Here is a 14,691-nt window from a genome sequence, read left to right on the forward strand (position 1 = left end):
AAACAAGCAGTACATTAACAAATTTGATATACATAGGAAAATACTCCTCTTCTCTCTGAGTCTTACAGAAGGGAGCTATTCCCCAGGTCTCATCTCACCGAATGTGGATAGTCTTTTGCATTGAGATTTGTTGTATACTGTCCAAAAAGCAGCGTCTGGAAGGACGAAGAGTCCATTCCACCAGGACTAATGCAGCTACCAAAGCATTGACATGCGGAGTGGCAGTGATTGAGATCTACCAGGCTGCAACATGGTCACCGATGCACACGTTCACCAGGCACTACAGACTTGAAAACCAGGCTCCTCCCCCTTCTTAGAAGTGGTCTCCTTTTACCGTCTAAAACGATCCCCAATTTATGGATCTGTACACTGGTATTTCCAACTGTATTGTGCACCGCAATAGGGGGCATGGAAAGAGTCAAGGAAGAAACTGATGTTGGGCACATGGGTGGTGCTTATATGCGCCTCCGCTCTGTCTCTTTTGGAGCTTAACGAAGTCAGTGCAAAGCCACATAGCACCACCTAGCACCTGTTCTATGCTGTGACTGACAAAGCTCTCAATTCACCTGCAACTGAAATGTGTATCTTCTCATTTTGTCTCCTACAAGCTGGTACTTTTCATCCACTTTTTCTGGACCTGAGGTTATTTCCTATTTCTATTTCTCTACATTGTATTGCTTTGGTGGCTATAGGGAGGATGGTGCTGTGATTTTTTGGGCCGAAGGTTTAGTCCACATTTCCGCTGCGGTGTCTGGTTATTGATCTATTCCAGTATCATGACCAGAAAGTAGTTTTGCAGTTTGCCAGGCTGGCTGGATTAATCCCCATTTCCCTCACTTTTGTTGGTCTCGGAGAAGGGGCTTCTCAAGTAGGAGAACGCAGGCTCTTCTGCTCAGGGGTTGTTTCACAGGGAGGAGGTTAATTGTTGGGGCAAGCAGGAAGAGGCCAATTTGCTCATAACATTTGCGACCCTATGCACTGTAGCCTCTTTGAACGCCTTTGGAGTTTGGAAGAAGTTTATGATCTATGGGGTTTTAGATTTGTACATATATTTTGCTGATAAATATGTAGTGTGACGCATTGTATTGTTTGATATTTATGTTACATTAGCAAGGGATATCACAACATTTTGTGATGTTATTGCTTCTAATGTGTGTCACTTCCTGTGATGTTAGCAAGGTTAACGGTCATGCCTTGTCACTTCCTGTTATGTAATCAGGCCCAGGGAGTATGAAGACTGGCTCTGGTTCTCCATGCTGCTATGAAAGACTGAGCGGCATAAGCGGGTCTTGCAGTTCTAGTGACCACACCAGTCTTGACATTATCTGCCTGTTTTTTCCATTTATTTTCATTTGCCTTTTCATCCAGAACTTTTCTCACCCTATGGTTGCTCTCTCATCCATCTTCAGTGCCATGACACCGTCTCCTTCCCTTCACTCTTCTCGTTACTTCCTACCACAATACCCTGCCCCACATCCATCCCCAATGCCGCCAGTATCTATCGCGTCTGCCACTTCACACTTTCTTCCCCTCTTTTTCTTCTTTCCCCTCTCCCTTCTGCTGCTGTTTTCATCTCATTGTCTCCCATTGCCTTGACCTCTCATGCCCATCTCTGTTGTCGTCCACCCCACCTCGACTCCTCTCACTTCCCACATGATGTTTCAGTCTTTTTATTTTCCTCAGTCTCTTTCACCTCTAATTCGCTCCACTCATATTTAATGTAGTTCAATCCCTTTGTAATGTAATGTAAGGTCACATTTATATAGCGCTCCTACCACTCCAAGGAGCATCTTGGCGCTCAAGGCCAACCCAGCTGGAATAGGTTGGTGGACTGGAGGCAACTCAGAACACAATACAAACTCTACACCAGTGCCCTACAGGCCGCGTCAGTGAGGGAGAAAATCCATGTCTTCTGGGATTTCCTAAATTGACTCTCCTTAGATATAAGCCGAAGCTGGGGTGGCAGTTTGTTCCAGGCCCTAGAGCTTAAGACAAAGAGAGATTTCCCCCCTTTAGTGGCCAATCTAAATCTGGGGGTTACCAACAGATTTTGATTTGCTACTCTTGATACCCCATCTTCCCTTCTACCTTCTTCTCCCTCGCCCTCCCTCTTTCCTCTGTCTCAAAACACAGTTCTCCTTCCAGTGCCATCACCCTCACCCCCTCTTTTGCTCACCCTTTTCCTTCCAACTTCATTCTCCACTCTTTGTCTCCTTCGAGACCCTTCTTTCTCTTCCCTTCGTCAAGCCGCCCTCTCCAACTCCCCCATCCCCTGTTTTTTTCAGTCCCTTGCCGCCATTCCTTCTTTCCACCCCTTTCTCTGCCCCTCCCCCGCTTCCACATGCCCTCCTTCTGTGACACTGTCTCTTCTGTCTCTGTCCTCTTTCATTCGTTTCCTGCCCCTCTCTTCCCAGCCTCCTTATCTCAGAATCTCACCACGTGAAAGGTGTTGCTGGAAAGAAACACCCACTAATTGGGCTAAACGTGGGTTGATCTGTTCACCAGCCCTCTCTCCCCGCTCATCGTATGTGACTTTCAACCATCCAATTAAATTTCTCTGCAGTTCCCGCTCCCAGAGCACAGCGTTAGAATAAATGCTGCGCTCCAGATGTAATCGATAAGGTGGGTGAACGAGAAACAGATGTTTCCAGCGACTACCCCGCTCCTCTCCCATTGTCTCGGCCCCTTGCATGTTTGGCTGCTTTTATTGCATAAAATGGCGAGGGATAAAAATTAGAGGTGGACGAGCCAACAGATGAACTGGGAGAGCCGAGACTAGGGTCTGGCTTGGATCTTAGAACCTGTGCATGAGCGGAGCCCCGGACATATTTGCTATGCAGATCACACAACAAGCTTCATGTAAAATATGTAAAGACTCTTCAAAATTCTAAAAAGTGTATTTCTTTACCATGATGTAGCTTTGAAATTACTAGGGCACACTGCATCACTGCACTGAACAGTATTTATGAAAAGTGATAGTTTTGTCAACTGGAAGTCTCGACTCGCGCATTTCAAAGTGCTTTCATACACGTGATAATGAAGAAAAAATAGTTTTGGTGAAATAAAATGTGTTCCTAAAATAACACAATTTAAGCAGAGAAGCCACGATTTTTCCAGGTTTTCTTATTTCACTTTGTACATATCAGTCAATACATGGGTATCTATTTGTCCTTGCTTCTGCTAAGGCTCTGTTTTTACTTCTCAGTGCATTTTTCTGCAGTTCAAAATGTAGCGCAAAGTCGACCCGAGGGTTATTGGAGCGCTTTACATGAACACCAGATACATTATGCAAGGTCACATGCATTGTTTATAGGCATGGGAAGATTAAGTGATTTGCCCAGAATCACAGGATGTTGAGCCGGCGCCAAGACTCGAACCAAGGTAACCAGGGCAGCTCTGCTCATAACACCACATCGCGGTAAGAGGGAGGATGGCAGTCAGAAACCATGTGAAAGCCCGGCCCGTTATGGGCTTGGGGTTCCAACAGGACCTCGAGCTGAGCCAAAGCCAGGTTTTAGGTTCCAGCTTGCCTCGAGCATTCAGTTGCTTGCCAATCGCTAATAAAAATCCATATTTCAAAGCGACCTGTGAAATAGTTTTCATATTTTGTGGAAATTCCAACACAGTGAAAGCCCCCAAACTACTTAGCAGATCTGCAGCCGCAGCCCGTGCAAGTAAGAGTGGTGAGGCCCGGTGGGTGGGGGTGGGATTTCATCGTCTGTTGAAACCCCCTCCCCCACTGCTCTTACCTGCACGGCCCCAGCTGCAGAGCTTTATAGTTGCTCATAGTTTAATCAAAATTCTATTTATGAAAAGTAAGCAAAACATTGAGATTGCAATTCGAAGAAGTGCCCCTTTTTGCTGCCCCATGCAGAGAACAGTTTTAATGGTCCAATCCTTCTATGGACAGAATGTGTTATTAACAAAGCAAACCATGTTTTCTAAAAATCTACGTTCTTGACGACATCACAACAACATCCCCAGACCACTATACAGTACTTTACCATTGCTAATAGTTTAATCAAAATTAGAATATTGGAATGTTGGGAGCGCTATTGAAAACAATTGAGTGCTCCGGGCTCCTAATGGCCGGTAGAAGCCATGAGCGCCAACATTCCAATGTTATCCTTCACAGCTATTGCTGTGTACGAAGGCCTCTCCGTACCTCAGGGGATTTCACTCGCCAAGGGCTACGTGAGGCCTTTGTTTTATTTGTTAGAACATTATACCCTTTAGTGGCGGAATGTTCCAATAGCCTCATAACCCTCCGTAGCTGGGCTATACCGGCATTACAGTCCTGCTCCCTTGCTAGAAAGACCTCGCCTTCGGCTCGGGCATTTAACGCTGGAGCGGGCCTTAAATGGCTGGTATAGCCCACTACAGCAGGCTAAAAGGCTATTTTCTATTCATTTGTGAATAAATCATGAGCATTCTATTCAAATGTTTGCCAATTGTCAGTAGCACCTGGCAGAGAACTGATTTAACTCTACCCTCCTTCTGCAGACAAATTCTGTAATAAGCAAAAACACTTTTTTCTGTTTTTACTTGAGAAAACAAACAGAGTAATTCAGTTAGGTTCAATGAACCTTTCCCTACACCTTTTACTAGCTAGCACCCTTCAAAATAACCATGCAATGAAAAAAAAAACATAAAGAGCAAACTACAGCATGTTCATATACTGCTATCTTGGGGTTCAGGTGACATTTACTAACCACATGCCTTGTGATGTAGATTTAGATTCATAGATGGTAACAGTGTAATCTGGGATGTTTTTCACCGAAGGGTTTTGAGCAAAGCTTGAGTAGTCTATGATGTTACTCGGAAACCCCAAGGTGAAAAATATCACTTTAATTCACTTTTTACCCATCTATCATTTTATGTTATGTATAGCACCTAAAATCATCTGCCCCTCTTTTCAGCTGCTACAAATTGACAGAGGAGTCACTGGGGAGCCATACATAACACGGCCATTGTTCATCATCTGTCTCCCAAAGGGAAGAAGAGCTGTGAACATTGGGCTAACAGAGAGGAATGCTCTTTGGTGTAAGTGTGACTGTGAGAAGTTGGCCTGACATATTCTGTCCACTATTCTAGTGGGTACCTTGCACCAGTCCAAACAACCCTTATTGATGATAGGTTTAAGACAACCTTTATAGAAAGCCGTACTAGTGGTAGCTATGGAGAGCAGCATTCAGGCTAAGTCATGAAGAAGTGTAAATCAGCTTGGTTTACCACATTATAACCTATTGAATGTCTAAATGAAAAGAGATCCACACAAGGTATATAAATAAAATCTATGTATTTGTTTCTAAACACTCTCTAGTAATCTATTCATGAGATTACAGAGCAAAGTACACACTTTAAATGCAATAGAACTTCAGTAGGTAGCACAATATACACTGGGCCCCAGGCAGGGACCAAACCATATATTAAGAAAGTGAAATAAGAACCACGACTTGACTAGACACAAGGCCTAGAGCCTGTAGAATCGCAGGGACCACAAGGAACGAACCAAGGTAGTGACACAGGGGACCCACGGGGGACGCGTGCAGTGTGAGAACACAGCCGCGAATCGCCGTTATCTTCTATGGGTAAAGTCGCGGTTGGAAATGTATAGATTAAGGACACTTAGGCGAGGACTTTGAGCAAACCCCTTTAGACTAAAGGGGTTCTAGGGCCTACACCCACGGGAGCACTGTAGTGCTCCTGTTACCTCACCCAGGGAAGCCGGGTGCATAGGTGTCTTTTGGTGTGAGGAATCGTCGTTGATGCAATGGCGATCTGCTGCAAAGTTCTGCTGCCGTGAAGAAGAAAAGTGTCCAGTGTGATCCAAGCCTGGATCAAAGATGTGAAGAACCTGAAAGCAGAGGGGACAGAGTCTGGGTAACTTGCCTGTGACCAGGGGCACGATAGGTGAATGCCCACCGATGTCGGGTGATTCAGGTGTGAAGACATGAAGCTTGACTCTGCAGCCCCGAGGACCAGGAGGCATCGACGATGACCAGGAGCTGGATTCAAGCTGTCCCACAAAGAATGTTGAGTGCTGCGGTGTTGGTGCCCAAATTGGACCCAACAAGCCTTGGCAACAGTAGCCCACGCAGGAAAAGATGCTTCGGCGCGGACCAGCAAGGTCCGGGGGATTCACCTAGGGTGGAGAGTCAGGGCACGTCTGGAGCAACCAGGGAAGCCCAAGGAAAGTCAAAGATGCCTTCTCAGGGACCCACCAGTCAACGGTCCAGGGATCGCTAAGGTACCTCGAGCGAAAACGCAAAGGGCCGGCACATGGAACACTCGTTGAGTGTGGGCCAGCAATCTTCAGTAGAAAAGGTGCTCGTGGCCTGGGCTACAAGTAACCCAAGGCACAGCCTCAAGGGACGTCGAGAAGCTGATGCACTTGCAAATGTGCATGTTGTCCAGGGGTTCTGGTTCCACGATACCCACAAGAGTTTCGGGTCGCAGCTTTGCTGGGGACTCGAGTCAGCCTCAGGGAAGTCTGGAAATCCTCCTCCTGTGTTGCAAATACTTCGGAGTCCGGCGGGAGCTTCTAAGATGCACATCGGTCAGATGCGTCTCTGGTGCCTGCTAAGCAGGGGAATAACTCCTTTACTCCAAGGTAGATTATTCAGTCATCCAGCGTCGTGCAGATCGTCGAAGTTCCAGGATTTAGTATCAGAGTTTCGTCAAGGTGTAATATAAAGTCCTGTTGCCAGGGGTTCCTATCTTATACCGAAGGAAAGGCTGGGACAAACTCTGGGGACCCACCTATGGGAGGGTCTGGAAAGAGGGGTAGCTACACCCATTTCCTTTGTCCAGTTTCGCGCCAGAGCAGGGGCTGGTAGCCCCTGCAACCAATTTGAACTGGGCTATGCACAGGGACACCAAATGTGCCCTCAGTGCAGACTTCAAAACACTCTTTGAGTGCACCCACCCAGCCCCAATGCACTAAAGCCTGTCTGGGAGGTGGTGACTCCTCCTTGTGACAGGAAACCTATTGTCCAGTCCTCCCCTGCCGCAGTTTTGTCCAGCAGCAGGAGGTCAGACTCTTGTCCATGCCTCCCCTGCTGGAGTTTCATCCAGCAGCAGGAGGCCAGACTTGTATCTGTGGCATCCATTTAGAGATGCCAGGGTTCTTTTAAACTGGTACTGGGTGTACCGGTGTGTACATGTCTCTCCCTCTATAAGGGTGGAATCATACCCCGCCGCCAGGACTGGCGGGTGGGGGTATGATTCCAAAGTGTTTGATACCAAACACAACATGTTTCCTTCCAGCCATTCCAAAGTTAGCATTTACAGCGAGGTTATAATGCACTTAAGAATATATGCATCACAGAACAGCCCCGGAGAATAAATTCCGAAAGCTGCAGAGGGGCCCTGCTAATGCATGGGCACCCTCTCACACAAAACCCAGCACCCCGCATTCAGGATTGATAAGGTCTGATATAGGGGTGACTGATAGGTTTATATGTGTAGTGATATAAAGTAGATATAGGGAACCTATATCTAAGTAAGGGGTGCATACATTACCTTACACAGGCTGCAGTAGCAGACGTGTGGTGTCATGCTGGAAGGCTTCCCAGGGGTGGCATAATATATGCTGCAGCCCCTGGTAGGCCTCTGGGTACCTATGCCCTGGGTATATGGTCTACCATATACTAGGCACTTATAAGGGTACCCCAGTAACGAAACTGTAGTGTACAAAAGTGCATGGAATCCTTTTAGAGAGGAAAGCATATAGGCTGGGGCCCTGAATAGCAGGATCCCAGCCAAACTAAGTCAAAAGCCATCAAAACACTAGGAAAAAAGTGGGGGCAACCATGTAGTCAGATTCTATCTTCCTACGGTGACTACAGGTTTTCCTGGGGCTTTTGTTCATGGGGTTCAGTTTACCCTTGCTTGGGTGACTAGAGGACCTGAGAACAGCGGCAGTTGCAAGTATTTTCTTCTAGGTTTAACAGTTTATGCAAGTGGTGTATATTTTAAAAGAATCCTGTGCAAATTCTGATGAATGCCGTGGACTCTTTGGAGCCGCCTTGGTAGAAACATGTCAACACTTTAGTTGGGTTGCGGCACTAGTTCTCCTTTACTCCACACCCAGTTTTAATACCGAGTGGTACTCCGCTAAGTGAAATTCACACTGCGTTACCTCATTGTTTTTAACCTGATTTTATTGATTTTTAGCTGAAAAAGTGCCTTCATCATCTGATGGTGTAGGCCCGCTCTCCATGAAAATGGGTTTTAGATAGCTTGGGGGTGTCCAATGATGAAAAATGATACCTGGTAGGTAGGTGTGTGAGGACATCCCATCATCTTCTTTTGTGTGTCAAAGAGTGATTAGACAGACAGGAAAAAGTATAGAGACTGTGAAATAACTCAGGTTGAGTGGTCCAGGGAGGCTTTCACCGTTGACTCTGGTGACCTTTTTTTGTGAAATAAAAAAATAACTTACCTGCCATTCTTGACCAACTCCCACCATCTTCTCTGCTTTCCTGCTCCCTTCTGTCACTGTGCTTTCTGCTTTCAGTCCAAGCAGACGAGCAGCGCTGCGCTGACAGGCTGTCAGGGAGGCCTCTCAGCCTGTCCTGGAAGGCCTTTACGACAACACAACAGTGGGTTACTAGTTAAGTTATCAACTGTTGCTATGTCATAGCAGTGGATTATGAGATTCTAGAAACTTAAATGAATGATCGGGGCTCTGTACCAGAGTTATGCCTAACAATATCATTAGAAACACTTGGTGGTAATGTAGAGCTATACTACATGTATTATCTCTTTGTATGTGTATATAACATTCGAAATGCAATCAAGACACATTGCTAATTGTGCCCGTACTGGCAGTAGCCTCTACTGCCTCTAACCACAGTCTGTGTCCATCGTTTAATCCAATGTCTATTAATGAAACCTGAACATTCCAATTGCAGTCAGGCTCCACTATATGCTCTGTCTCACTGGCTTCAAGATCTCTCAGCATAATCACTGCTTCTTATTTATCAGAAGTCTGTTCATGAAATCTGAACATTCTAATTGCATTCAGTGCCATTGTTTGCCCTTTCTGGCTAACAGAGTTATGATTTCCGTTGCTAGACTGTGTTTATGAAGAAGGCAAAGTTTATGTAGCTGAATTCTTATCTACTTAATGAAATATTGTCTCTTCTGTTTATATAGTGTAACCACAAAGTTTTCTTTCTTTTTTATTCAACCTTTTCCTGAAAAGAAAATATGGATTTTGAGCTAATGGCACATAAATAAACATCTAATATAAAAATAAATAACTTGTAACTGGAGTAATATTGCAACCTCTCTATCGCTTTATTTAGCGCCAGATAACTTTTAGGTTGATGAGCTCTCTAAATAGCCACATAACTTGGTGTAATGTGACATGACATAACTTAACATTGACAAACTACACAGTCTTCGGGCTACTGGTTTATGATTTCCCCAGAACCCCTTGGTTGCAATATAGATCCATAGTACGCAAAAGCCATATATTGCACCTATGCAACCTCATAATATTAATCATTTATCATGAAAGAAAAGACAATATTTCTCTCACTGGCAGAATTCAACTGACATTTCTCTAACCAGCTGAGCATTATACACAGAAGCACATCTCTCTCTCTCTTTTTATGTCTCTCTTTCTTTGTCTCACTATCTCTCTCTGTGTGACTATTTGGGATAGAAGAGTAGCAAACTAGCAAATAATAGCAACAGTCTATCTCATAAAATGCCTGTTAGCGCTCCAACGTAGAGTACTATTAATGAGAAAACAGGCACAGCAGTTAATAGTGCAACATTGGTGTGTGTAGAGTCTCACCAGCTCACCATTGCTTTTACACTCAGTTCCAAGCTCATTACAATTGGCTTTATTTCCGAGACCGTTGATGCGCTCGCTGCATAGACCCTGCATGTCACATGTCTAACGCAGCAAATCATGATCTCTACTTTGATTCAGTGTCTTTCGTGTCTTTATATGTGTTGATGAAACATTTATTATCAGCATATAGAATTTATAGAACTACCGCTATATTAAAATCTAAGTTAATATCTGTATTAGGTCGCTTTAGAGGAGTTGACGGGCTCTGGAAATGTCCTGAAATATAATTATTAACTTGTCTCTCTTGCCTCACTTCTCTAGCATAGGACACTTGGGGCACGGAGCGGAAATACCTGTCTAATATTATGGCCACTTTAACCACCTTGAACAGTTAAGGGAAATTATGAGGGAAGCAATTAAGCTGGTTACTAAGGACCTCATTGTGATTGGCCCAAGAATTCTGTTGGGGTCAGTAAACAGAAGTTACCAGCCTCATCAGAATTCCAAGTTTTGGGGAATAAACGAAGTCTGGAATATTTTGCCAGAAGACTAAGCCTGTGTGAAGCAGATACAATCTTTAGGCAGATTATAGAGGAAAAACATGCAGGAATCGGCGTGAATGTTGTCCTCCAAATTCAGGGCCGCTGTTGATGAGGGTCAAAGATGGTAACACTTTCAAGTGGAGTAGATTCTGTATCTTGATTGATGTGATGTGGAAGCTGGTGATCCATATCTTTGCATTTTGACACAAATATTCTTGTAGAATAGAGAGGAAACCACTTACCACTCTTACCTTTCCATTAGCAATCTCTTGAAGGAGATCACCGCACGCCAAATAAGCACTTATTTCTCATAAATTTCCTTTTATTTCGTAATTTCCCAGAATCTCTGCAAAAGGAGAATCCTCCCAGGAAAAGGCAGCCTTCCTTTAAGAATTTTATGTGGCATCAGTATTGGCCTTCCCTTTGATTGAATAGAAAATGGTGCTAACGTTTTAGTGTAGAAATTTGGTTTGACTTCTGTAAGGGGATCCGTGAAATTCATTAAGAGTCAAAATTAGGAGACCACTTCAGTCCAAAATTGTTACAGATTTTCACATAAATACAATCATTTACTTTCCGGCTTTTACCTGTCATCTGGTTGAGCAGTCTTTTGATACAGGAGATGTTCAAAGCAAAGGACTTCAAGTTTACCAGGAATACTGGGTGGGTTTCAGGATGCACTGAAAGGATAAACTCAACGCAGGGTGTTTATGACATGCATTACTTTGTGACAGGTTGGGCATAAACGGGCATGGTGTGCGAAACTTGATGCTGAGGCCCATATCAGGACAGCCTACATGGAGGTAAAAAGAGAATTACAAATTGTGAAACCTCCCTGGATCTCTCAGACTCTTTGGGGGTCTCTGGTTCCATGAATCTGACAGTGGATTCATTAACCCTAAAAAAAAATGAAAATAAAGAATTTGTTTTACTAAAGATGCACTTGGCCAACAGCCACGCACAGGGGTTGTCCTCTAGCAGTAGGTTTGGTGCAGGGCCCGGCAGTAGTCAAGGTGATGTGGAGCATATGCATGGCTGTCTGTAGTGGGGGTCGGCGGGTGGGGCCTTAGGCTAGGCGTTTCAGCTGTGCGCTGAGAAGGTTGGCCACCCATGCCGGGTTGGCTGCATGTGGCAGATTGCGCGCAGGACCTGGCCACATGCCAGGTAACACCGTCAATCCCTGCTGAGGACAGTCCATGGCGGGTATGGTGCAGCAAACTGTTGAATGTTATATTTTGATTAAAATATATTTTTTTAATTATTGGAAAAATAGGTTGAATGGGAGTTATGGTTAGGTTTTGTTACTACACCTTATTGTATGTATGTAGAAATGCACTAAAAAGGCACGGTTAAAGTGGATTCATGATTGGAAATTTGAAATTGAAAACACTGAAATTCACAAATTATGGTTACAACTGCAATCCATAACTCACACATCAGACATGCAACCCATAAGTTGCTCACCAAATACATTGCTATTTTGATGCCTGATAGTTAGGCCTCTATATTTTGGCAACACAATATTTTTCTAGGCTTATTTGGTATAACAAAAACACAGTAATCCTGTCTCTATGGCCCTGGGTTTTGTGGTTTCAAACGAATCTCTTTCTGACCTAAAGACAATGTTGTTTTTGCTCTTTATGTTTTATGTATGGTTAGGTTTTGTTACTACACCTTATTGTATGTATGTAGAAATGCACTAAAAAGGCACGGTTAAAGTGGATTCATGATTGGAAATTTGAAATTGAAAACACTGAAATTCACAAATTATGGTTACAACTGCAATCCATAACTCACACATCAGACATGCAACCCATAAGTTGCTCACCAAATACATTGCTATTTTGATGCCTGATAGTTAGGCCTCTATATTTTGGCAACACAATATTTTTCTAGGCTTATTTGGTATAACAAAAACACAGTAATCCTGTCTCTATGGCCCTGGGTTTTGTGGTTTCAAACGAATCTCTTTCTGACCTAAAGACAATGTTGTTTTTGCTCTTTATGTTTCCTCATTACTGATCACAGAAGACCTATCTGGTGGTTGCTACCTTTGAGGGTTTTAGTACTGTGTAGTATACCAACAATGTAAAGCAGTGGACAGAGTTGCTGGGATATGAGTCTGTATATTGTTCTCTTGTGGCCAAGTTGTAAGAATGTTTTTTTTACATGTGGGCATTGAAGAATTTCGCAAATTAGACCAAGAATTTTTCATCGCTAGTAGCAACTCAATCGTTCTCTTTTTTCCTTGGTCCCCTGGCAGGCTAGGAGAGGATTTCTACCGTGAAGCCATTGAGCACTGTCGGAGTTACAATGCACGCCTATGCGCTGAGCGAAGCATGCGCCTCCCCTTCCTCGACTCGCAGACAGGCGTGGCCCAAAACAACTGCTATATATGGATGGAGAAGACACATCGAGGACCAGGTGAGAAGCAGCTCTGTCGAGGCGGCTTTGTGTTGGTGAGAGGAGGCTCTGCATTGGAAGGGAGGGACAGCTTTCAGCAAGGTGCAGGAGAGTAGAAAGGAGATATCGCTTGGGAAGTAGAAGAAAATGAGGTGGCGGTCAAGTGAGGAGTGATTACTGAAGGAAAGTAAAAGAGGCAGAACCAAGTGATGAGTGGCTCTATAGACAAGTGTGGTGGGGCTAGGTGAAAAGCGGTTAATTGCTTGTGGCAGGGGTACAAGTGTATCTGGTTATATGTGTTTGCTGTCTGGTAGGACAAAGTGGAGTCAGTGTGGCGGATGGATGGTTCCTTTCTGGCAAAACAGGTGTGGTGGCAGAGAGGTTAAATGGAAAGTGGCTCCTACATAGGGATAAGTCACAGCTGTCTTGGGTGAAATGTTGTTCCTGCTCCAGAGGAGTTATAGAGCAACAGGTGATGCCAGCTGAGAGTTAAGTTATGTGCTGGCAGACAGAGAGTGGACGTGGACGGTTCTTGTTTTGTAGGATCAGAAAGACAGCCAGCTAAAATCAGGCATCAATCTAGGAGATGGAAATAATTTGAAGCTCGGTAAAACACAGCCTTTGTTGCCATATAGGGAGATGTTTGGAGGGTAGTGGAAATGTGGCAAGAGAATAGGGGGATCCTTTTTTATTTTGATTTTTTTATAGCACGAACATGACCCTTGTGAGTATCAGAGCACTTTGCAAATGTATACACAGCAGAGATAATAAAGCAATAATAACAAAAATACATGTTAAGGAAGTACCCAGAAAAGGGAGGGTAAGTTTTTATGTGCGTTTCCTGAGACGTGACCACATAATGCATGCAGCACGGATTGCAGTGCATCATTTCTGATTGATGGTTATGTGCCCTCCTGCCACACGTGGATAACACTGTACAAATGGCCTTCCCTCAAAAAAGCTGGTCAAACACATTCCAGAACAGCTCTGCTACTGGTAACAATATCCCTTGTGTAAGGCAGATGAAACCGTTAAAACGCTAGGTCCATTTCCAGACGTAAGTACTTAAAACATGGTGAGTCAAGCAGTGCCCCCTAGAGAAGAAGATATCTGAAGCAGCTTCCAGTCTCAGTCTGGCGAATGGCGATGCTTCCACCTAGAATAAGCTTGGATCTGCCGACGGACTCTCTCTGCCATCAACAATTTTCCCTCTGCCAGAGGAGCAGCTGGTAATTTCTCAAAGATGATGTTTACAACAAGAGCAGGGCTGGAGATTCACGTGTGCTCCTTCTGCTCTACGCTCTTGACACTGGTGCACTGTGCACACACCCACGTGGAACCACAGACAGCTTTGGAAACAAATGTACATAAACTTGGATGCCATCCTAAATATATTAACCTATGATTCACAAAATCTTATAAAAAATTTCACATTTTTCTAAAGAAGAAGCTCTAAAAAATGATATTTCCATGTTACAGGGATTCCCTTGACTGGCCATTGCTAATCTAAGTACTATTTCCATTGTGCAGTCCGTTTTTTGGGGGGTATTACTGCTATTAAGCACCATTCTGGCCATGTGTGACATGAATGACAGAAACCAATCACCACAGCATGTTAATGTGACATCACCAGCAAATGATTATTTTAAGTATATTCTGCTGATCACTCTAGCCACTGTCACATGAGTCATATAAAAGAAAAAAATAGCTTGGTTCTCAATAGCTCTCTTAACCGTAAGCATCAAGTTTGGAGCTTCTATAAAAACTTCATCCACCAAGCAACTCATACCAAGTATAGGACATAACCCACACGTGCATTATACCAACCAAAAATGGAAGCCCAAGTATCAGCTAACATTTGCCTGTGACAGGGAGGCCTCTTTTAAGTGAGCCCCAAGTGTCATATGAAAAACCTCAGAAGACCTGTCCAGCAGG

The 14,691-nt window shown here is 44.1% G+C and overlaps 1 protein-coding gene across 4 annotated transcripts in view; it reads left to right on the top strand.

The window, feature by feature from the left end:
* Positions 1–14,691, top strand: part of DPF1 (double PHD fingers 1) — a 516,551-nt gene that overhangs the window by 160,592 nt on the left and 341,268 nt on the right. For all 4 annotated transcript variants that reach the window (XM_086938023.1, XM_086938024.1, XM_086938021.1 and 1 more), the window contains exon 2: positions 12,617–12,777. In XM_086938023.1, the coding sequence (XP_086794149.1) occupies positions 12,617–12,777 (161 nt within the window). The remainder of the gene's footprint in view (positions 1–12,616; positions 12,778–14,691) is intronic.

Source organism: Lissotriton vulgaris, chromosome 9 (genome assembly GCF_964263255.1).
Source record: "Lissotriton vulgaris chromosome 9, aLisVul1.2, whole genome shotgun sequence".
Classification (NCBI taxonomy): domain Eukaryota; kingdom Metazoa; phylum Chordata; class Amphibia; order Caudata; family Salamandridae; genus Lissotriton; species Lissotriton vulgaris.